Source organism: Acomys minous (genome assembly GCF_964271855.1).
Source record: "Acomys minous genome assembly, chromosome: 3".
Lineage (NCBI taxonomy): Eukaryota > Metazoa > Chordata > Mammalia > Rodentia > Muridae > Acomys > Acomys minous.
Window position 1 is genome coordinate 37,954,988 of NC_140485.1, and position 22,712 is coordinate 37,977,699.

A 22,712-nucleotide genomic window follows, 5' to 3' on the forward strand; every position below is an offset into this window, starting at 1 on the left:
ATTCACGTCTTCGTAGCCACACTGTAGAGGTGGAGATCTGACTCCCCCCAAGCTGTCCCCTGATCTCCACACTCATGATGCAGCATATGCACGCCCACATGTATCCACATACTCAATCAAAATAAGTAAGTGTAAAAAAGGAAAATGTATAAAATTAATATATAAATTAAAACTAAATTTAAAAGTACTTTCATGGAAAACTGTGCTAAAAACTATTAACAAGCACTGAAGCTTATTACTCTACCCCATTTAAGTAAGCTTTACAAGTGCTTGTTTGAACAAATCATTCTTATGTTTATAAGTATAGAACACAAGCAAATAACAAATAGTACAAAGAACACAAGAAAAACTGTTGGTTTATTGATACATTGGTTAGTTTTAATAAAAAGTAAAATATAATCACTAGGTCAATCACACGGCTTATAAACACCAAAATGTAAAAACTATGTTTAATTCTAATGATGCCTACAAATTTAAAATTTTGGTACCTGTCAATTATCACTTCAGATGTTGACTTACTGATTGAGAGGTGTTAAGAAATCTATTCTGAGTTTACACCTCAGAAGCTCTAGATAGAAAGGTATGTTATGTCCATATGCTCTATCTCTGAACAGGGCACAGAGTTACAAGGCAAAGGTTGTTCCTGGCTTTATGAACTGCCAGGGACGACGATGGGCGGGGCTGACTTGTCACAGGGCGCTTACTCTTCTTTCCAGACTCACTCCTAGCTTCTTTAGGAGGGGGCATATGAATTGGCTTCCATGGGATTGGATTATAAAAAGTTGGTTCTGGGTAGGAATTTCCACTGTAAAAACCTATAATTATTAGAAAATCAGAATAAATAAGAAAGAAATTCTTAGATCAAACAAATCACTTGTTTTTAATTCCTAGAAAAGTACTGAAATGACAACAGGACAAAATATCATTGATAAATCATAGACTAACTTAAAACTTTAAGCCTGAAATATTTAAAGAAATAAACATCATTGATAAATCATAGACTAACTTAAAATGTTAAGCCTGAAATATTTAAAGAAATAACATGGTCCCAATGTAGTAATCACTGTATCAAACATTAAATGGTAAAAATTCAGAGAAACTGAATAATACTGTGAAAACCTATCTAAATAAAAATACTTATGAAAGTTTTACTATGCAATTTATTTTATAAGTCTTAAAACTTTTATGTTCTTAATTCAGTCTTGGCAATGGCTAATTGTGTGGTAGTTTCCCTTATCAGATACTAAAGTTTACTTTTTTTTTAAATTTACTTTTTTTTAATAGCTATTTACAATAATTCAAAATCCTATTTAGAATTTCTGCAGCACTGTCAAGTCAGCAAAAACGCACAGTGCCACATTGATTCTGACCACTGACAGTCATTGTGCCAATGCACATGAATTGTCTACAAAATGCTGACATCTGACAACCCACAATGGGGTGCATGAAGAACAACATTTTATGAAGTGGCTTCGAGTCCTCCACTCAGTGCAGAGACACAAATATTGTGCTATGGAATTTGTAACAAAGATAACAACAAAGGAAGGAGACAGGAGAAGCACAGAATTTGCTGAAAAACAGGCTGCTTGTGAAAATTAAGCACATCCAAATTTAAAACATTAAGGTAATAGTTCATTATTTTTATAATTATCTTGTGGTCAATACCTCCATTCTCACTTTACTGTCTTGTCATTCGGTTAAAGTACTTGTCTGTCATCATTTTTCCAAACAAAAAGTAAAAAAAAAAAAATGTTTTTAAAGGAGTATGCCCTGCCAGTGCTGAGTATCCATAATAGATGATCCTGTGACATATAAGAGAGGCCTAATCCTGACAGCAGGAATGTGTCTTTCAGACACTCCCAGTCCACTTTGACTGCAAAGACATGTCAACACACACTTCACCAAGACGGTCAAAACAACGTCTGGAGTATGTTCTAGTGTGTGAACAAAACAGAATGGGAGTATTTTAATAATAAATCACTTAAACAAGTGAAGGCAGCTGTCAGCAAGGCATGAGTTTCTAACATGAAGCACAAAGAAAAACATGCATTGCCATTTATAATCAGACCAAGCCTAAAGGCAGGTTGGGTACATTTGTTTGGTCTTGTGCTGTCTAGGAGTCTGTTCTTCAAAAAGAATGCACTGGACCCTGGAAGCTCTGCCTTATACATTGGTAGGAAGAGGAAAAGCAAAATGACCCTATGAGCATATGTCAACTGAGGTTTTATGGTTAAATAAATAATAGGATTATTTTCAAATCTTGGGTCCTGAGCACAGAGTCAGGCATATGCTAAAGTTATACTCTATCACTGAACTACACTGCCAACCACGAAAATTTTTGTTTGCTAGCATTAAAAATCATTGCTTTAAAATGTATGTTTGTGAACTCTTAAAAATAAATTCTGGGAAAACTGGGTTTCTACAAGCAAAAGAATAAAATTAGAGCCATATTTATCACCTTGAACAAAAATAAATCCAAACTAGACAAAAGGCCTAGACAAGAGGCCTAATGTAAGACCTGAAACTTTCAAACTGCTAGAAAAAAATGGGTGTAACTCTTTAGGATACAGGCACAGGCAAAGACTTTCTAAAAATGACATAGTAGCGCAGAAAAAAAAAAAAAACACCAGAAATCAACAAATAAAATTATGAAGCTTCTGCACAGCACAGTAACAATGACCAGAGTGAAAAAATAGCAAGCAGGATGTGGAAGAGTCTGTGGCAACTACACATTTTTACATAGAAGATTCACAGTCTTAATCTAAACAGAACTGCAAAAATGAAACACCCAAAGAACAAACAATCCGATCAATAAATGGGCTGATGAACTGACTGGGTAACTCTGAAAAATAAGTACAAATAGCCAAGAGGGATTTGACAGAGCTGCCAGGCTTGGTGGTGTACATCCTAATTAATGAACTTGAGAAGTAGAGGAGGGTCATTGCTTTGAGACTGTCTCAAAAACACATTAAAAAAATATTCTCAACATTCTTAGTCTTGAAGCAATTAAAATCACTTTGAGATCTGTCTTACTCTAGTCAAAATGGCTGTCACCAAGAAAACAAATGCAAGGCTGGAGAGATGGTTCAGTGGTTAAAAGCACTGTTTGCTCTTCCAGTGGTCCTGAGTTCAATTCCCACGGTGTCTCACAACCATCTATACTGCTTCTGGAATGCAGGAGTACATGGAGATAGAGAACTTGTCTACACATTTAAAAAAATAAATTAAAAGGAAAAAAAGAGTTGTGAAAAAAAGAAAAGAAAAAATAAAACAAATGCTGGCAAGTGTGTGGGGGAAAGAGGAGCCCTCTGATGGTGGCAATGTAACCTGATAAAGCCACTTCAGAAAGAAGTTAGGTTTTCAAAAATAAAACACACAAACAAACAACAACAAACAATAGAAAGAGAACTGCCGTATGATCTAGTTCTTGAGTATAGACATGAAAGATTTAAAGTCAGTATACCATAGAGATATTTACACATTCATGTTTATTATTGCCTGAATCAAAATAGCTAGGAAATGGAATCAGCCTGGATGTATGTCAAAAGATGAATGATAATGGTAAAGAAAATGTGGTTCATAGAGAATCGAAATTTTATTCTAACAGAAAAAAAATGAAATCATGACATTTTGAGGAAAATGGATGAAACTGGGAATCATGTTAAGAGAAACAAGCTAGGCTAGGAAAAGCAAATGCCTCGTGTGAATCCTCATATGTAAAGCCTGGAATTAAAATTAAGTAGATGTGTATGCTCTGTACATTTCCTGAAAAAGGATCATGAGAGGGACAGCTGGATCTAAAGAGGTGAGAGAAAAATAAGACAATGGATCATCAGTGACACGAAAGAAGAAAGAACAAAACAGGAGCAAGGTGGGAAGAAGAGCAGAGGAAGAAGCTGTCATGGCTCGTGTGCGTGAATCCCAGTGTGGCAGCACATGCCTGAGAGGCCAGGATTCAGATATTCCTAGGTTCAAAGCCAGCCTGGGCAACAAAGAAAGACTTTCAAAGTAACAAGGTAAGATAAAATATAAATGTGAAGTTTTACAACTATTGCCTTTAAGAAATATATTTATATATTAAATGCACAAAGAGCAAAAAATTTATAGTATTTCTTTAGCAACATATAGTTATAATCTTCTAGAAATCAATAATTTCAAAGAAAAGTTACTTTTATACATTTCTATTTCTACCAATGAGAAGTGTGTGTGTGTGTGTGTGTGTGTGTGTGTGTGTGTGTAGTATTTGCTTCTGCAAACCACACTTATGTAAGCCACATGACATAAAAACCAACCTGTAAGCTTTCCACTGGAGTAACCATAGCTCTTTGCAGCTGGACGAGGTTTATTTTTTGCATTTTCCAACCATTCCTTAAACTTTTTTTCTGCTATTTCCTTTTTCTCCTGTAATTCTGCTTGCCGTTGCTTTTCTTTTTCCTTAAAATGACAAGACCAAAGAATTCCTGGGTATTCTGTAACTAAATATTCCAGTCAAATCTCACTGTTTGTTTGTCTTCCCCCCGTTATTTCTGCCCTACTGACACACTGGCCATAAAACTGAACTATGTTTCTATAATCAAAGAGCAAAAGTGAACATGATCAAAGATGTGGCATTAAAGTGTCTACCACTGAAGAACAATTAAGATATCAAATCCACAAAACAAAAAAATGCAAGTTTATCTTAGAAGGATAACAATTACAAGCAGTAAAAAACTACAAAATATCATAAAAATGGTTAAAAGCAGTAACAAGAATTTTGAACCTGATAAATATCCACAGGCTTATTCATAATTTTCAAAGAATACCATAAATGCATATTCATTTTGAAGCTTAAACACAAAATAACATAAGGATAGTTTGTATATTTTATACTTAAACAGTGTTAACTAAGTAATTATATTTTTCATTTCTAAAATATACATATAAATACCAAAGTATGTATACTGACTGGTCACTTCACTTAAAAATACCTTCTCTTTTTTCTTCTTCTCACACTTCTCAGCATTTTTTTTCTTCAACCATTCTTGATATTTTTCTTTTGCTTTTTCTTGCAAATATTCTTTTGCCAGTTTCTTTGCTGCTTTTTCTTCCATTTCTTTATTAATTTTTTGTTCCCTTTCTTTCCTTTCCTTCAATAAAAATGAAGGAATTTTAATTGAAGTATCTGTAGTATCTGTAATTACTATTATGGCAGGAAGGCTACTCTGAGCTAGGGACAGCGAATGGTAGTTACTCAAGAAAGACTCACCGCATTGGCGCATAAAGACTACAATCTACTGATCACCCTGACTGGAGGCAATGGTTTTCCTCGCACTCTAAATATGAAGCACGCATGCACACATTTCCTCGACTTTCTGCCCATGCAAATCCCTGGATAAATCAGCACCATCTAGAGGGCAAATCCACAGTGCTTTAGAGCAGAAACAGGTAAATGTTTGGCTACAACATTTCTACATAGATTCAAAGTCAAAAGCCAGTTCGCACCTGCAAGGCCAACATTTAGGAAGAAAGGGTAGGAAGACGAATATAACTTTGATGCAAGTCTAAGCTACATAGTAAGTTCTAGGCCAATCAGGCTACAGAGTGAAATAGAGAAAGTATGGGAGGGGAAGGGAGGAGAGGCTAGCAAGTGAAGACATAAAAGTCAAATCTGGTCTAGAAGCCTCCTGCAATTGTTTTATGGAAAACACTTAAAGATATAGACACAGGCAAGGACTTTGTGAAAATGAATACACTAGCAAGGAAACAAACCCAAGAATCAACAAATAGGATTACGTGAAATTAAGAGCATAGAAAACAATGACCAGGATAGAGACAGCTTGCAGAATGAGGGAAACAAAAACAAAAACTTTGCCAGCCACACACCAGACAGGAGAGCCACAATCTAGGATCTCTAGAGCGCAAAAGTCAAAGATTTAAAGAACAAATCCAATCAGAAAATGGGTTCATAAACTCAACAGACAGTTCTCAATAAAGTCTGAGGCCTCCTTAGCCATTAGGCAAATGAGTTACAACTGCTTTGAGATTGTCTTATTCTAGTCAAAATGGCTGTCCTCAAGAAAACAATGCTGGCAAGGACATGGGGAAAGAAGAGCACACCCTCTTCTCTTGGTGGTAATGTAAATTAGTACAGCCACTATGGAAATCAGAATAGGGGCCTCTTAAACTAAAAACACATTTAATAGGACCCAGATCTCCAGCTACTTCCCCAAACACTAGGTTAAAATATTTAGATACTTGTGCATTCATGTTTGTTGCTTCACTATTCACAATAGCTGGAAAATGAGACTAGCCTACATGTCCATCAAAAGAGACTAGATAAATAAAACATGGCTTATATATCGTGGAATTTTTATCCCAGCATAAGGAAAAAATGAAATATAACATTTTAAGGAAAGTGGAATTGGAAATCACAAGCTAGATCCAGAAAGGCATTAATCACAAGACAACTCTTATAAGGAGAACCTAGATGTAAAACCAAATGTGTGTGTGTGTGTGTGTGTGTGTGTGTGTGTGTGTGTGTGTGTGTGTAACATGAAACTAAAAAAGGGATCAGAAGATAAAAGTGGAGGAGGAACTCTTAAGAGGGGAGGAAAAGATAGAGCAATGAATACAATACACCTGACATGAAAGATAAAGATAGCAAACTAACCAGCGGGCAGGCTGGGAGTGCAGGGAGGGCAGAGAGGCAATGGGAATCAATCAGAACAACATGCATTGACTCATACATAGGAAAATACCATCATGAGACCCATTATTTTGTATGCTAGCTTTAAAATGAAAATAAAAACATAAACCATTAAAATCAGGGCCAGGAGACATGGCTTAGTAGTTAGGCACACTAACTGTTCCTCCAGAGAAATGAGGTTCGTTTTCTAGAACCTACATAGTAGCTCATAACTGTCTGTGACTCTTTTCCAGGAGATGCAACTCTTTCTCTCCTGGTCTCTGCAGGTACTATGCATGCACGTAGTGCACAGACATAAAGACAGACCAAACACATACTTTTTTTTATGTAAAGAAAAATAAATGGCAAGTAATATTTTCTCATCACATATATATCTGTCAAGGGACTTGGGCCTGGATATAAAGTTCCAGGGCTGGAGATCTCTCTCAGAGCCCTTGCCTGGCCTGTGTGTGTAATCACCAGCACTAGAAAAGCAAACAAAATCCAGTGACAGCTATGGTAGCATGCATGTGTAGAGTAGTAGCTGTTCAGAAGAGAGAAAGAACTACTTGGGTACAGGAGTTCAAAGACTGCATTGGCAACTTGGCAACCCCATCTCAAAAAGATATGTAATCCTGCTTTTTATATCTTTAGAGAGGGTGAGGGTTGAGGACTGAATCCAGACCTTTATGCATGTTAAATATGAGCTATGTCATTAGGCCAAATTTTTGTATGAATAACAACACCTTCCAAAAATAGGCAAAAGATACATAAAACAAAAATAAACTACAAAAGAGATAGAAAATGTCAAAATGTGTTATTGACCCAATTTGCCCAACTCCATTCCTGAGCTGCTATTGTAATTCCCAGCATTATTACATTTAAGGTAACTGAATTGAACTGAAGTCATAATGGTGGAATCTTAGTCTTAGAATGAGGATGTTGCTAGAGAGAAGGAAATAATACTGGGGTGTATGTATGTATGTATATAAAGCCATGCAAGGAACAAAAACAGATTTTTTTTTCTGCAAACCAAGTGAACAGTTTGAACTTGTTCATCTTTTCCTTTTGATTTTTAGGCTCCCAGACTGTAGTAAAAAAAAAAAATTATCTTCCATTTTTTTAAACATCTAGCTAGACAAATAACATAAATTTCCCAGTGAGACTAATAAAATAAGAAAAGATGCTAAACATCATTACATGTCAGAGAGACTAAACATAGCAATGCAAACTACTGCATACTAACTAGAGAAGGACTTAAAATAAAAAATGATGGATAAGATAAAGTTTGACACCAGTTAGAATTTTCATGTTAATATGGGAACATAAAATGATACGAGCACTTTACAAAAACTTGGTGATTCTCATAAAGTTGAAACAGTTTCCATGCAGCCTAGCAACTGAGCTCTAAAGCATTTGCCTAAGACAAATGAAAACAAACATCCATTTGTATCAGAGTATAAACTGAAAACAACTCAATTTCCTATTAGCTAGTGGATGAGTAAGCAGTCTGTGCTATTTCACAGGCTATTAGAACAATAAAAAGGAATCAAAAAATATATAAAATGCTATGATAAAATTAAACACAGAAAATGAACTCAAAGGAGTGTACATCCTATCATCGTATTTAAATAAATTCTAGGAAAGGCAGATCTAATTTCCAGAAGAGGAATATTGTGTTACCATGTGGCTGGGGCCAGCTTGGGGTAAGGAGCAGGGTGCTGAGTGTAAGTGGACATAAGGAACTTTCTGGAATGACAGCAATGCTCTACCACCTGGGCATACAAGTTTATCAAGCTTCACAAAGTTACAATTGATACATTAGATGCAAGTTATAGCCCAATGAAATAAAACAACTAGACTGCACGGGGATGGCGACAGTAGTCAGAACTAGATACGATCAAGCACTTACCGGCATGCAGAAAAATGACACCATGAATCTAGAACTCTGAATAAAACGTGCTAATAAAGAGTTTGGAGAAAATGAATATATGCACACATGCATTTTTAAAATTAGGCAGGCTTTCACCACGACCTAAAGAGAACAGAATGTCTGTACACAGCAGAGAGCAGAGCAGGCTCGTTTCTACCAAGAGAGAAGTATCTTCAGAGTGTTCTAGCACTTTTTCCTACACAGGCAGGCACACAACACATCTTCTTTTCAGAAGAAAAACCAAGGACTACTTAAAACTTTCTGGTTGTTTCCTGTGTTTCCTCTAACTGTCCTGCCCCACACAGAAGAAAGGTTGAGCAAACATCAGCTGACAGCTTGAAGGACACACTGATAGCAGGCAGCAGCATCAGTCACAAACCTCTGAGCTGCAGCCAGAATTCACACAAAAAAACACTTGTGTTTGAGAGTTAAGTAACCTTAAAGCACTGAAAATAAAGGCCGTTCTCACAAAATATGTGTTAACACTAAAAGCCAAGTCTAGAAAGAGCCAGTACACAAATATCAAAATTCCAGATGAGATATGGCCTTGTTTAAAAAGGATTTAACAATGTATAGTTATAAGGAACCAACTTTGTTAATGGATAGATAAGTTCCTTGTCTGATTTTCTGATACAGTACAGTGAAAACGACAGAGGTGGCAGCCGGCTGGGGCTGAACCAGCCTCAAGCAGAGGCAGCAGGGGACCACACACCATGAAATGTAAACAGAGGAGCAAATCCTAGATGCCAGACTGGAAAAGAAGCAGGAGAGCTTCTTTCCAAACAGAAGTAAGTGTAGGGAAGGCTGGAAAAAGAAACTCAAGAGGTTTAAAAGAAAGAAAAGAGCAAACAATTAACAGGCGTAAGAGTGCTGTAGAATACTGGGTAAATTCAATTCTTCAGGGTTCATTTTTAACCAATTCTCAAACTTCTGGAATGGCAATTTATACCAGGGCAAGCAACTTCTTTCTCTACCCCATCCTTCCCCCGCCAAAAAAAGAAAGAAAAGAAAAAGAGAATTATTTCCATTCCAATAATTAGATTAGATATCCCATCACCAATTGAAAACAGCAAATACATCACCAATCTGTCAGTATTATCTTCCATTCTTAGACAAATAGCAACTACGTATGACTGGCATGGCAAGATTAGCTTAGTGAAGTTGAAGAGAGGCTTTCAGATGAGAAAACAGCACTCTACACATGAACAACTATTATCATTTATACTTATAAGCTTCCAAAAGGTATCACCCAAAGTTGTCTTATGGTCACTTTTGCTCTTGGCATTTATTCACAAAGAACACTTTGTGGTTTTATCACACATGAAGCAAGCAAACAAAATCCACAATTAATTTCTAAAGGAAAGAAGAAATGTGCAGATACACATAACTAACCAATATTTTTTCTTATAATCACTCTACCTGCAAATATCGGTCCTCCTAGTAATGTAACAAGGCATTAAACTTAAAAGTAAGGACAAATTATTAGACATTTTAAAACTTTGTCTTACAACTTAAATATTTGTCTCAATTCATAAAAGTAGATTTAAACAATTAAGCAACAACATTCCAAACATAAAACATGAATTTCAAAGACAAATTCACAATAGCATTTCATTCATTCAGCCTCTCTCGTTCCTTCTCCTGCCCCTCCCTCTCCCTCTCTCACTGGCTTGCTTGCTTGTCACCGTGTTTGTTGGAGTGCTAAAACAAAACAAAACTCAGGAGGGTGAAAAGATAAGGGAGGGTAGAGAGACAAGTGTGACCAGAAAGGGTCATCGGGTACAAAATTGTCAAAAGTTATTAAATTGTGGGGGTGGAGGGTAGCAGACTCAATAAAAATCTGTTTGTAAGCACTTAAAAACAAAAACAACAATAAAACCAAGGGGCCTAGAGGGATGTCTCAGCAGTTAAGAGTTTTGTTAGTATTTCAGAGAACCAGAGTTCAGTTCCTAGTAACCAAACCAGGCAGCTCACAACCACCTGTCACTCCAGGTCCTAGGGTTCTGATGACTCTTCTGGCCTCTACAGGCAGGCATGCAAGCATGTGTGTACACACATACACACACACACACACACACACACACACACACACACACACACGTCTTAAAAAGTTATTAAGGAAATGAACAGCATTAAGAAATAATACATTCTCAAAATTTCTTAGGGGCTAGAAGGTACAGCCAAAGCTCTAGACTAAATTTCTTTAAAAAACAACAACAACAACAAAAACTACTTATATCTTAAAAATACAAATATTTAGGGATGAGAATATAGATGAATGAAAGCAAGACTTTTCTGGTGCATGTGAAGCCATGGGTTATATCCTCACCAGTGGGAGAAATAGTTAATTCTATTTCCTATCTATGTTTGCTTTACTATAAAATAAACTATGTTTTCCCTCTTAAAACTTTTCAGTAAAACTACACTAAAAGAAGCTGGGTTGTGACTATCTTGCGAGATCTCTCAGAGAAGCCCCGAAACGTACATTACAGATTAAAGGGAAGCACAGATGGGAGAAATGCCAAAGAGGAAGCTGGGATCCAAAAGCATGGCGCAGTGCATTAGCCAGCCCGGCTGCAGTTGTAAGAGTCTCGTTCTGGAGACAGAGAAGAGGCATGAGAGCTAGGGGACTGTCTTACAGACTTCAGCAAGAATACTTTGGCAGGGATAAAAGATGACTGTATTCGCTCAGAATTGTTTCTGGATAACATATCTGTGGTGCTTGAGTTTCTGTTCCAGAAGAGGGGAGGAAAGAACGATGCTGAATTCAAGAGGTAACCAGGCTACTCAGAAACAATCATAAAAAGAGATTAGCAACAAGAATTATGATTATGCCTCAGAAGTAGTAAGAAAAATAAAGCAGATAGAAGAAAGGTTCTATGAAGAGGCAATGGCGTCTTGCCATTGGTTGCTTCAGGAGTTCCCTGAACTGCTAGTTTGCAAGTTCAAGACCCTGATATTCCACTAAAGACAGACTTAGTGATAGACTTGCAGGGAGATACTAATGGAAGCCACTCTTGATAAGTGTCTATGAAAGTAAAGGGGGAAAACCCAACAAAATATAAAAGCAAAAAAGCAAAAGATAAACAGTCTTGGATAACGGAGGAGGAAGCAAGACTTAGTAAAAGATGTGAGGTACATGGATGCATTTGGTTTTCTTTACCTGTTCATTTTTCTTCTGAACCCATTCCTTGTGCTTTTCTTCAGCAATTATCTTTCTTTTTTCACGTTCTTCCATTTCTTTTATTTTTTCTATTTGTTGATTTAATTCCTGTACGATTTTAAACAAAGAGCAGTACTTAATAGAAATACCGAAATCACATAATTGAAAAAGGCTGAGGCTAAATTAAACATGAATATAACTTCTCTTATAGGACATATATCACTAGTGACAATATCTTATTTAAGTAACTCTAGAATAAAAGAAAGCATTGGTACAACACGTAAGTCATTCTGCAGGAATACTAATAATTGGTTGGCAGCAAAACACTAGTTTCTTAGACTAAACTTTAGCAAAATTACTAAAATCAACTTCTTCCTCACATATAAATTTTGGCATCACTGTGAGCTATTGGCAGAATTATAACTTTCTTTTCACCGTTACTAAGAAAAGACCTTCTAGATTCTTAAAGAAAATAAAGGATAAGAATAAAATTAGCCTTAAATTTTTAATTCATAGCTACACCAAAGAAATATAAAGGCATTTAACTTTCCTTAGGGAAAAAATCTGGAGAGTTTTCTACATCGACTTTACAGCTGTTGGGATGTAAAGCAAAACCACGTTTGGATCCCAGATTACTTAACTGCCTTGCTGTCACTAGCATCAACGTGTCTGGGCAGTTCCTTGGGAGAAGGAATGAAGAAGGTACGGCCAATAAAACACAAGCTGAATACCACATAACTTTTTACTCATCAGTTAACTCCATGCCCTGGTTGAGAGAACTGCTCAAACTAGACTTCTCCCTGATTCTGCAATCAATCACTGCTGACTTCTGTGTTCCCTCTCCTTAGTTATTGATAAGCAGATACATTTTACACACCTTCCATGAGTCTACTCTTTTACCCACTCTCCCCTTTCCCTACCACCTACCTATCTGAGCACACATGCCAATAAGGGGGAGAATTTTATCTCAGACTAATTCAGTACTGTAAACGAAGATAAAACTTACACAAGAAAAAAGTTTTTACACGTTAGAACAAAAACACAGGCTGTCTTGTCTTTTCTCAATCCTACTAGATAGAAGACCAGTGCCTCCTTCACTCAGAAACTCTCAACTTTTAAACACTGTCCCTCTAAAAGTAAATTTCCATCTTGGTATCAAGACTTCTTCACTAACTAGCTAGTATTCCTTAATCACTCATGTAATACATTTTAAAAGAATACTTCCTATATGTCTAACATGAACTGGGTGGTGTGTGCATGCGTGTATGGGTGTGAATGTGCTTACAATGCTCACGTAATGCTTGTGTGTTGAGTGTAGGAATATACATGCTACTGTACACAAGTGCAGATCACAGGACAACTTTTAGGAGTCAGTTTCCTCCTTTCACTGTGGGAACTGGGAATCAAACTTGGGGCATCAGGTTTGCAGGTAAAGTACTTTACCCACGGAGCCAACTCACTGGCCCCACCTTGCTTTTTGAGAACAGGGTCTCACTGGGACCTATGGTTCAAATCCCAGAAGCCATCCCAGCTCTACTTCCCCAGCACTGGAGTTATAAAACACATGCTACCACAAGTAGCTTTTTAAAGGTCTGAGAAATCACACTTAGGCCTGGGTGTCCATACAGTACACTTTACAGACAATGCTATCTCCTCAACCCATGAACTACTCTTAAAAATAAAATTAGGACTGTTTTGAAAATTTTTGTTTATAGAACTATCAGATCTAAATGTAAAGACTTATATACACATATGCACTTGTATACATGTACACACAGGTGAATACATAGATTATTTTTCTCCTGCGTTTTCTGATACAATTCCAGTCTTTCCCTTATAACATGTAGCACAATAATTTTCCGGTCAGTCTTCCTCGGAATAGTTTTCAAGCCATTGATCACTGTCATCAGCCTTTATCGCTAAGAATTCTAAATCACATCCTTTGCCATGAATTCTTGCTTTATAGTATTGAACTTATGCTGGCTTTCTCAAAATGAGGAAATTGACAGCACACTATGCTTTTCTAACATCCCCGCCCACCATCTTATCCTTTAAAGCCATGTCCTCAGGGTTAAAAGCAGTTTCAAGGTTTAAATGTACAACTAGGTGTGAATGAGCATACTTATATCCTTTTAAAGGTTCTTCAAATAATCAACAATTGCAGAGGGAGGTTGCTCAGATCTTAGATTCTGTTTTACAGCCACCAATTTTCAATTAGCATAAAGGCTAAAAAAGACTCAGTAGTACCTAGAAAATGCTAACACTGACCTAAAGTAGTGGTCTTATTCCAGCGGGTCTTTTAAAATATTTTTTCCATCTGAAATACACATCCCATTCTAGACATCTGGTCATCACCAATGTAGGCCTCTTCCAGGATAGGAGGAGTCTTCACGCAAAAGCCTGACATGGTCTTCTGGTATACCACTGAATTTCAACAGGATTATAGCTATTTTCCCAAAGAGTACACACTTTATGGTAAAAATAAAATCAACATGCATTTATACTTCAATATATTGTGACTAAATGCAAAGAAGTTTTAGCCACTGAAGGAAACAGTTAAAACTAAAACAAAATAGCTTTGGCTATTCTATATCCCACCCGATTGCTTTATCAGAGGCTAATTAGTTAAATGACCAAAGTTAATGTGGTGAGAGGAAAAGAAAAAAGAAAAACTATCTGGTTTCTTAAGAATAGGTATTTTACAATTTGAACACATTTTATTAACATGTAAAGCTAGTTAATAGAACTAAAGATTACAGACACAATGGGGCTAGAGAGATAGCTCAGTTGTTAAAAGCATGTTCTTTCAGAGAACCCAAGTTCAGTTCCTAGGACCATGTCAGGCGGACACAACTGCCTGTAACTATAGCTCCAGGTCTAGGCAGGTAGGTAAAGAATTACTCAAAGTGACATAAATGTAAATAAAATATGAATAACTGGTAAAATTCAATATGCTGGCTTTTATAATATTGATATTCAAGAAGAAGTATAAATATTTACAATTTGTAAATGGGTAATTTTAATGCCCTAAAATAATTATAAATCTACTTAACAAAGCCATCTGAAATGAGTGTGTCTGTTAATGGAATAAGACACTTATGAATGAGGCTAATGTTTTCCATGGTCTAACTTACCGCATAAATTTTTTCTTCAAGTTTTAAAAGAAGAAAACAAAATGTCAGAAATTTGAGAAAAGAGGACGAGTGAGAGGAGAAATTGAATAGGGTAGAGGGGTGAATATGGTTAAAGTACATTACATACTTGAATGAAGTTCTCATTACAAAACTCCTCACTTTGTGCAACAAATATGCAGTAATAGTTAAATAGTTAAGATAACTGTGATAGCCTACAACCAAATCTTATAATTTGGGAGGCTGAAGCAGAAAGAACACTGAGTTTGGACCAACCAGGATGACACAGCAAGTTCAAGGACACCTGGAGTATTAAAAAAAAAAAAATACAGACTCAAAACTGTCAAAATAGTAAATATGAATGGTGACTCATTTATTTCTAAGATATATCTTGATTTTATGGGGAATGGTATTTATATTGGCAATCAATTTCTGTCTTAACTTTCTGTATCTTGCTGATTTTTAGCTTTAGTAGGAATCTGAGCTGCACTACTCCTATGGTTTAGAAAACAACAACAACAAAATTTGGGGGCAGGAGAGATAGCTCAGTGGTTAAGAGCACTGGCTACTCTTGCAGGGTCCTGAGTGCAACTCCCAGCAACCACATGGTGGCTCACAACCATCTGTAATGGGATCTGATTCCCTCTTCTGGTGTGCGTGAAGACAGAGCACTCATACACACATGAGCACTCATACATACACGAATAAATAAATCCCTTTTTGAAAATCTGTGCTTCTGTTGATACAGGTTATAAAAACCAAAGAGGGAATGCAATAAATAAGGAAAGCAGGATTTAGGGAATAAAACAAAATGAAAAGCATAAAAAAAGTACTGATTACAACTCTAAATAAACTGGCAAAAAGCTAAATGGTCAGCCCACATGATGATATCCCTAGCATGTCTGGAACACACAGTTCAGAGAAAAGCCAGTGGAGGTGGCATACACCTTTAATCTCAGCACTTGAGAGGCAGAAGCAGGTGGATCTCCATGAGGTCGAGGTCAGCCTAAACTAGAAAGCGAATTCTAGGACAGCCAGAGCTGCACAGAGAAATCCTGTTACGAAAAGCCAAACGAGAGTCAGACAAAAATACCTTAATCATGTCAAAATTAAGTAATGAGGTAGTACAAGAATGCCAAACGCCCCGAAACATGAAAAGGATTGAGTCCTTACAAATAATTATACCCTTCTGTATGCTTCATCTCTGTGGCGTGGACTTACATTACTCTAATTTGTTCTCAATACAGCTATTCACAGTAATCCTTGCCTTTCATGTCAGGAACAACTGACCTGTACAACACTTCCTATACACTGGGCCATATCCCAACAGTATGCTCTTTCCCTTTCACCAAGGCACAGATGGATCTGCTCAAAGTCTAGGTTCTGAATATAGAAAGCCTGGCTCAAATGCATGCTATTAACTACTTTGTTCCTAATGTCTGCCTTGTACATGAAGAAACCAGGGTCAAGAGAATGTAAACTTTCCCAAGCTAAATTCTCAGCCTTGCTCTATATAACCCCATAGGCTCTCTTACTACTCTTCTCTAATTTAAGAAATGCCTTGCTTTGGATACTGAATAAAAAATGATTTGAAGTAACTCCATTTTCTTTACAAGTGACTTGTAGGGAGGGTCCAGACAAAGCCATAAATGCCCCATTGGCCTCTCTGCTTTCCCATAAGGGAGTGAATCAAACTGTCAGTCTAGTATCAAGACAATGGGGTTAAACATGAGCAAAACCAAAATACAGCTGTTGTAAAACAGACATTTCAGATACTTATGTATACACATATTCATTTTCAGTGTAGTAGAAAATTACACAGAACTGTTACCGTGGACAAGTATTTCTACAGATTGCTTATTTCTTTAACTGCAGGATGACCTTGAACTTCTGATCCTTCCACCTCCACCTCCCAGATACTGGAACTGCAGGTTGGGAAATGAGCATCTGCTATCACCCCTGTCAAGTTTATGCCATTCTAGGAGAGGACCCCAGGGCTTCATGAGTGCTAGGTAAGCATCCTACCAACTAAGCCGTCTTCAGCCCTGAACAGTTATTTGTAAGAAACACTATATTGAGCCTATGGGACTAAGTCAGTGGCAGAGTCTTTGCCTAGCATTCACAAGGCCCTAAACTTGATTCCCAGTACTGTGAGGGTGAGGGCTGCGGCTAGGCTAGTAAGGGAAGACTCTTGTCTGGGGTTTCAAAAGTACAAATTAATATGCAAAATAAATAGAAAAGCATTAAGAAGATCATGATGACAATGATAAACCAAATTCAGCCACTTTTATGCTTTGTTTCATTTAATCTTTACAAATACCCTGTGATGAGTACAGTTTCAATCCTCTTATACAGATGGAGAAACTGAAGTACAAAAGTTTAAATAGCATAGCTAGTGTCAACCACCAAGTGAAAAGGTTGTAACTGGGGCTCTTATTAAGCCTTCCTAACACGAAATCATAAGGTCTTCCTTAAGTGCTGCTAAGGAAGGGCTTCCCTCACAGGGTAGTTTTCCAGGAATGGATTTACATTCTAGAATACAGAGTAGCTAATGTGTAATAGGAAATAGCTGAATGAACGGGTACCTACGACCATTTGAGTTATGTCAAGCCTCCTGACTTTTGACTGTCTACCTAGTAATATATTCAATGCAGAAATAATAAGTTTTAAAACTGACAAGGAAAATTTAATCTAATACTACAAAGTCTTCAGTGTTTATGATTTTTTATGTTAACACGGTCACTAACAGATGAAAATAAATCACACAGTGAGCAAATTTTGATACATTATTTTGATACATTAACATATTCCATATATGATATCAGAAAACCACATTAAGATAATATTGAAAAATATTTAATTAGTATTGGGAGTATAACACAAAGGTAAGAGCACTTGCCCTGGGTTAAATTCTCAGAAGAATGTTTTCAATGATGTGAAAATATATTAATTTGTAACAGGAAAAAAATGCAGGTTATAAAAGAACTTGATTCTATTTCTTAAAAATAAGAAACCCTTTAAATTCTTTGGCTATGTTTGGATATGGAGACTAAGATGGAAAGGCTGGCTGGGCGTGGTTGTGGTTGTGCACACCTTTGATTCTAGCGCTCAAGAAGCAGAGACAGGTGGATCTCTGTGAGCTCGGGATTCAAGAAAGAGATCACTGTTTAGTTTTACCTCTAGAACTTTCTGTTGTAGCCGGCCACGCTCTTCTTTTTCTTTGCCAACAAACCATATCTCCCAAGGTGTCAGGCTGCTTTCCCGTAACTGCACCTGCTTCTGTACTTGTTTATCCTGGGACTCAGGTTCACAGCTACAAGACAGGAAGTACAGCACTGACGAGAGAGAACTCTTTTCACTCAAGGTCATTTAGCTGTACAATGAGAGCAAAATGTGGTATTTCTAACAGTTTGTTTTTTACAAATCCATTTGAATTAGTTTATCCATCAAACACCCTTTACCTCTAAAAACCACACTATTTAAGAATCCATAGGAGTTTCCCAAAAGCTAATTACTATATTCAATCCTAACCAAACCCTTTCCCCTTTCCGTTCCGTAAACAGTACATAGAAGAAAATCATGTGTATACATACACACTGAGCAGATAAAAAGCAAAAATGTAGGGATTCTGGGCGAAGGGTAAAAAGATTTTTTACAATAAAGATTCTCTTTCAATTTTTAAAAGTTTGATATGTTTTAAATTTAAAAGTTACAAAGAAAATGACACTTCTCTATTACTATGGGGTTTTTCGTTTTTGTTTTTGTTTTTTCTCTTTGTTTTCTCTAATTTTTGGTGCTGGGAATTGAACCCAGGGCCGGGAGTATACTGAGTATGCAGCATGAACTACAAAGAACTCTATCCCAACAGTCCTGCCTCCTCAGTATTTTATATTATGGTTGAGCCCCTTTGCCAGTTTCTTAGAGAACACACAACTCTTTACCTTCAGCATAAAATCCACACTCCTGAGTGTGACACCCATGAATCGGCTGCTTTTAGCAAACTGATCCAGACTGCATACTTCAGGTTTGCTGAACTGTGGGGTTGATGGATGTATGATGACATCGTGCTCTGTCTACAGCCTTTCCCTAAAAGTCAAATTCCTTTCCTCTGACTCCACAAAGCCCGATAAATTCTGCACTATTTTTTTAGATGGTGTCTTAACTACTCGGGACTGAAGTGTGAAAGCACGCTAAACCTAGGTCCTATCAGCTTATTCAGGCGTTGCATGAGACCTAAATATGCCTTGTTCCTTCCTGGAAGGCTCTTTCTCCCTTAGTTTTGGCTCTTTGAAGCTAATGGAAGTCTCAGTAGCTGATCTGTATTCTGGTGGCCTTTATTCCTATGACATACTGCTTGGTTCTTACAGTATTCATTAGAAGGTATTCACCAAAGCCTTCACATTTATTTTTTAAATATGTAAAACCCACTCTGTCCTAAAAGCTCCTGTAAAAAGACTCCTAAAATTCTAACTAAAAGTACCTTTAGGCTGATTAGAGAAGACCTCTTTCTTGTTGCTATAAGCAGTCTGAAAAAAAAAATGGCTTGCTTGCTTGTTCTGTGTTGCTTACATCCTCGCCATTGTACACCTATCCCCCCCACCCTCACAAAGGTATCCATGCATTTGAGTGACTTTCATATGAATGCCTTTTACTGAAGGGGGTTATCTTGCTACTTATTCAGTCAGAAACTTGTAGATGCTTCCTCAAGATGCTATAAGGAATATATCCTAAAACAAGGCTGTCTTAGAAATATTCCTGTAGGGACAGGCCCTTTGCTTCATTTTCCATATACTGAGGAATGAGTACATGGTATAAAGAAAGTGAACCTGACAGGAACATGGCACTATTAAGTAAGGCCTGGACTGCTTAGAACTAGCTGTATGCTTTTGAGTCAGACCTAAACAAATAGACAGAAACCATTATCTTCTTCCCCGCCCCCCCCCGCCCGCCCCTGCCCCTGGCAACTCTTAAAAGGTTTATTTTTTATTTCTATGTAGCTGTGTATGAATTTATGTGCACCAAATGCAAGCACTCCAGTGCCAGAAGGGAAAAGGAGGATGTCAGATCTCCTGGAACTGGAGTTACAGGTATTTGGAATTAAACCTGGATCCTCTTAACCACGGAGCTGTCTCTCCACCCCAAGTCAGACTTTTTACTATGTATGCCGATACAGTTTTGTTGTTTGTAAAATGATTGACTTGGGCTTTCATTTTTTTGATAGTAGAAGCCTCCTATATCTTGGTTATCGTCACCTCAACCTACCATAACATGTGGCAAATTAGAAAATGTTTGCTGAATGTAATAAACTGTAAATAAGCATATTGAGATGGCGTTAATAATCACCCTGAAGAACATTCACTATTCCATTAGATGTTCCTAGTCAAGGGACTGGAGAGGAGGCTCAGGGGTTAAAAAGATCCTGATTCCTCTTCCAGAGGACGATGGTTCAATTCCCAGCACCCACATAGCAGCTCACATATGTCTGTAACTCCAAGATCTGACCCTCTCACATAGACATGTATGTAGGCAAAACATCAATGCACATAAAATAAAAGTAAGTAGATTAAAAAAAATGTTTCTACTCAGAGCAGGAATAACTTGTTCCTGCAGAGTAAGAACATTACTGGTGTCCGTGCTCGGCTCTTTATATTTAAGGTACCTAGCAGGAGTAGTGGCACACACCTTTAGTCCCAGGACTCGGGAGGCAAAGGCAGGTGGATGTCTGTGAGTTCGAGGCCAGCCTGGTCTACAAAGAAATTTCCAGGACAACCAGGCTATTATACAGAGAAACCCTGTCTCAAACAAACAAAACAAAACAAAACAAAAAAACCTACTTATTACAACCTAGTACCTACTACACATTTTGATGCTAAATTTATTAATAAGAACTCTGGAGTCAATTATGTGGTTTTTGAGGATTTTCAAGACTCCTGGCAGCAAAGTTGTGTGTGCTTGCGACTGTGTACAGTTAAGTTGCCATGGAGCATGAGGCTGCAATAATCACAGCTCCAGGAAAAGGCACAAAGAATCAGGGGAAATCAGTGGTCCTTTGTAAGAATGTGCCCAGCTGCACAGCCTTTGAGTTGGAAGACAGGCGGCTATGGGGTTAAGGAGGACGGCAAAGGGTTCTGAATACCATCTCTAAGGGGTCTTGCTTGACAAGGGCTGTGAGGGCCGCGCTTTGAGTTTACCTGGAGCACCCCTTTAACTCTATTCCTTCCAGGCTCTCCACTTTGGCCTCTGACACACGGGTATCTTCGTCCAGGGCTTCTTCATCCTCCCCTTCACTGTCGTCCTCGCCAAATGGAAAGCTCTGGCGGCCAAGGGGAGACAACAGGGACAGGGTGGAGTTGCTGCAGCTCAAAGGCGGCGGCGACAGGCACTCAGTCAACGCCACCTCCTCCAGCCCTGGGCCCCGAGAGTCCGCTATGAAGTTGGCGACGGAGATCGAGGAGGGCCGGGAGTCTGGCTGGCAGCGGGCGAGGTAGCGGGTGCGCGGGGTAGGAGAGGCCACCCGCCATGGCCCCGCCGTCTGCATCAGGCCCGCCAAGTTTAAACCGCAGGAGCTGAGTAGGCTGCGCGTTCTCCCAGCAAGCTCTGCGCGCGGCCGCCGGCCAATCAGCGCCAACCTTGGGCCAAGTTGTCATAGCGACGCTTGGAGACCGCGACAGGCTTGGTCAGGGCCTAGGGAGTTTGGCTTCCTCAGTGCAGGGTTGGGAGGTTCCCCACTGACAGCGCCAGCTCTGCCAGGTCCTGGAGCCCTCCTGACTACTGTGTTTGCTGTGGTGGCATAGGCCATTTGGTACACCACACGTGTCAGTGCCACTAAGGCGGATCCTTTTAAAGGAAAAAAGCAGAAGCCGAAAGTCATGAATATTACTCCGCTCTCATATAAGGTCAGGATCATTAAAAAAACAAAAACAAACAACAAACAACAACAACAAAACAACTAGCACTCAGGATTAATTTTTTGTTCCTTAGTTTGTTTTTGTTTTGTACATTAGGCTGCAGTCTAGGAAGAGAACTTTATCCAAGCTAAGAATTCTCTTTGGGCATAGTGTATCTGCAAATCGGTTTGTCAGGGTTTGTGAACTTTTTGGCCTTTTAAAGCATTTCTGTTACCTAGAGAAGTCAGGTGTAATTCTGATAGGATACAAGTGATGGGATAACAATTGAGTTGTAATCTGAATAAATTAATAAAATTAAAATTAAAAAAAAAAAAGCGTTTCTGTCCACACTGCAGCATGTCCATACCAGAGCGGATCATGAGCCAATCTTAAAATACTTCGTTCTTTTTATAATGAAAATTCAAAAACTGTGTTGCAGCACTTTTCTGGGTACCTTGAGGCACCCTCCTATTAAGAACCGAGGATCTAGGCGGAGCCCACAAGGAAAAAGTGGAAGATACTGCAACACGCCTTCTCATTTAGGCTCACAAAACTGCATGTATTTTTCTAGATTCCGATGTATATTACTGTCAGAAACACCACAAGGGGAAACTGAGAATAACTAACACAGCATATAACTTTAATAAGCAAAGATACAAAATCTGACAAATTGTACAACGAACTAAGAAAAGATTTAGCAGTTATTGCTGTGCCTCACTCCAGGGAATTATTCAGTATTGTCGAATCTAGTGAAAATCTTCCCTGGTCTACAGAGTGAATCCAGGACAGCCAAGGCTACACAGAGAAACCTTGTCTTGAAAAAACAAAACAAAACAAAACAAATAAATAACTTTCATCAGAAAACATCCTTGGTGTCAGTAACCCAGAGACATTGGACTATCTTACAGCTCCGCAACGGTGGAAGCTTGAGAGA

The 22,712-nt window shown here is 38.0% G+C and overlaps 1 protein-coding gene across 1 annotated transcript; it reads right to left on the minus strand.

The window, feature by feature from the left end:
• Window positions 1-338: 338 nt before the first annotated feature.
• On the minus strand, window positions 339-21,482 carry CCDC34 (coiled-coil domain containing 34). The gene is made up of 6 exons (XM_084776335.1): window positions 21,083-21,482; window positions 18,069-18,204; window positions 11,761-11,868; window positions 4,968-5,126; window positions 4,293-4,434; window positions 339-815 (listed from the first exon to the last, which is right to left on the minus strand). The coding sequence occupies exons 1-6, from the start codon at window positions 21,427-21,429 to the stop codon at window positions 601-603; spliced, it is 1,107 nt and encodes a 368-aa protein (XP_084632461.1). The 5' UTR covers window positions 21,430-21,482; the 3' UTR covers window positions 339-600.
• Between the last annotated feature and the right edge of the window lie 1,230 nt (window positions 21,483-22,712).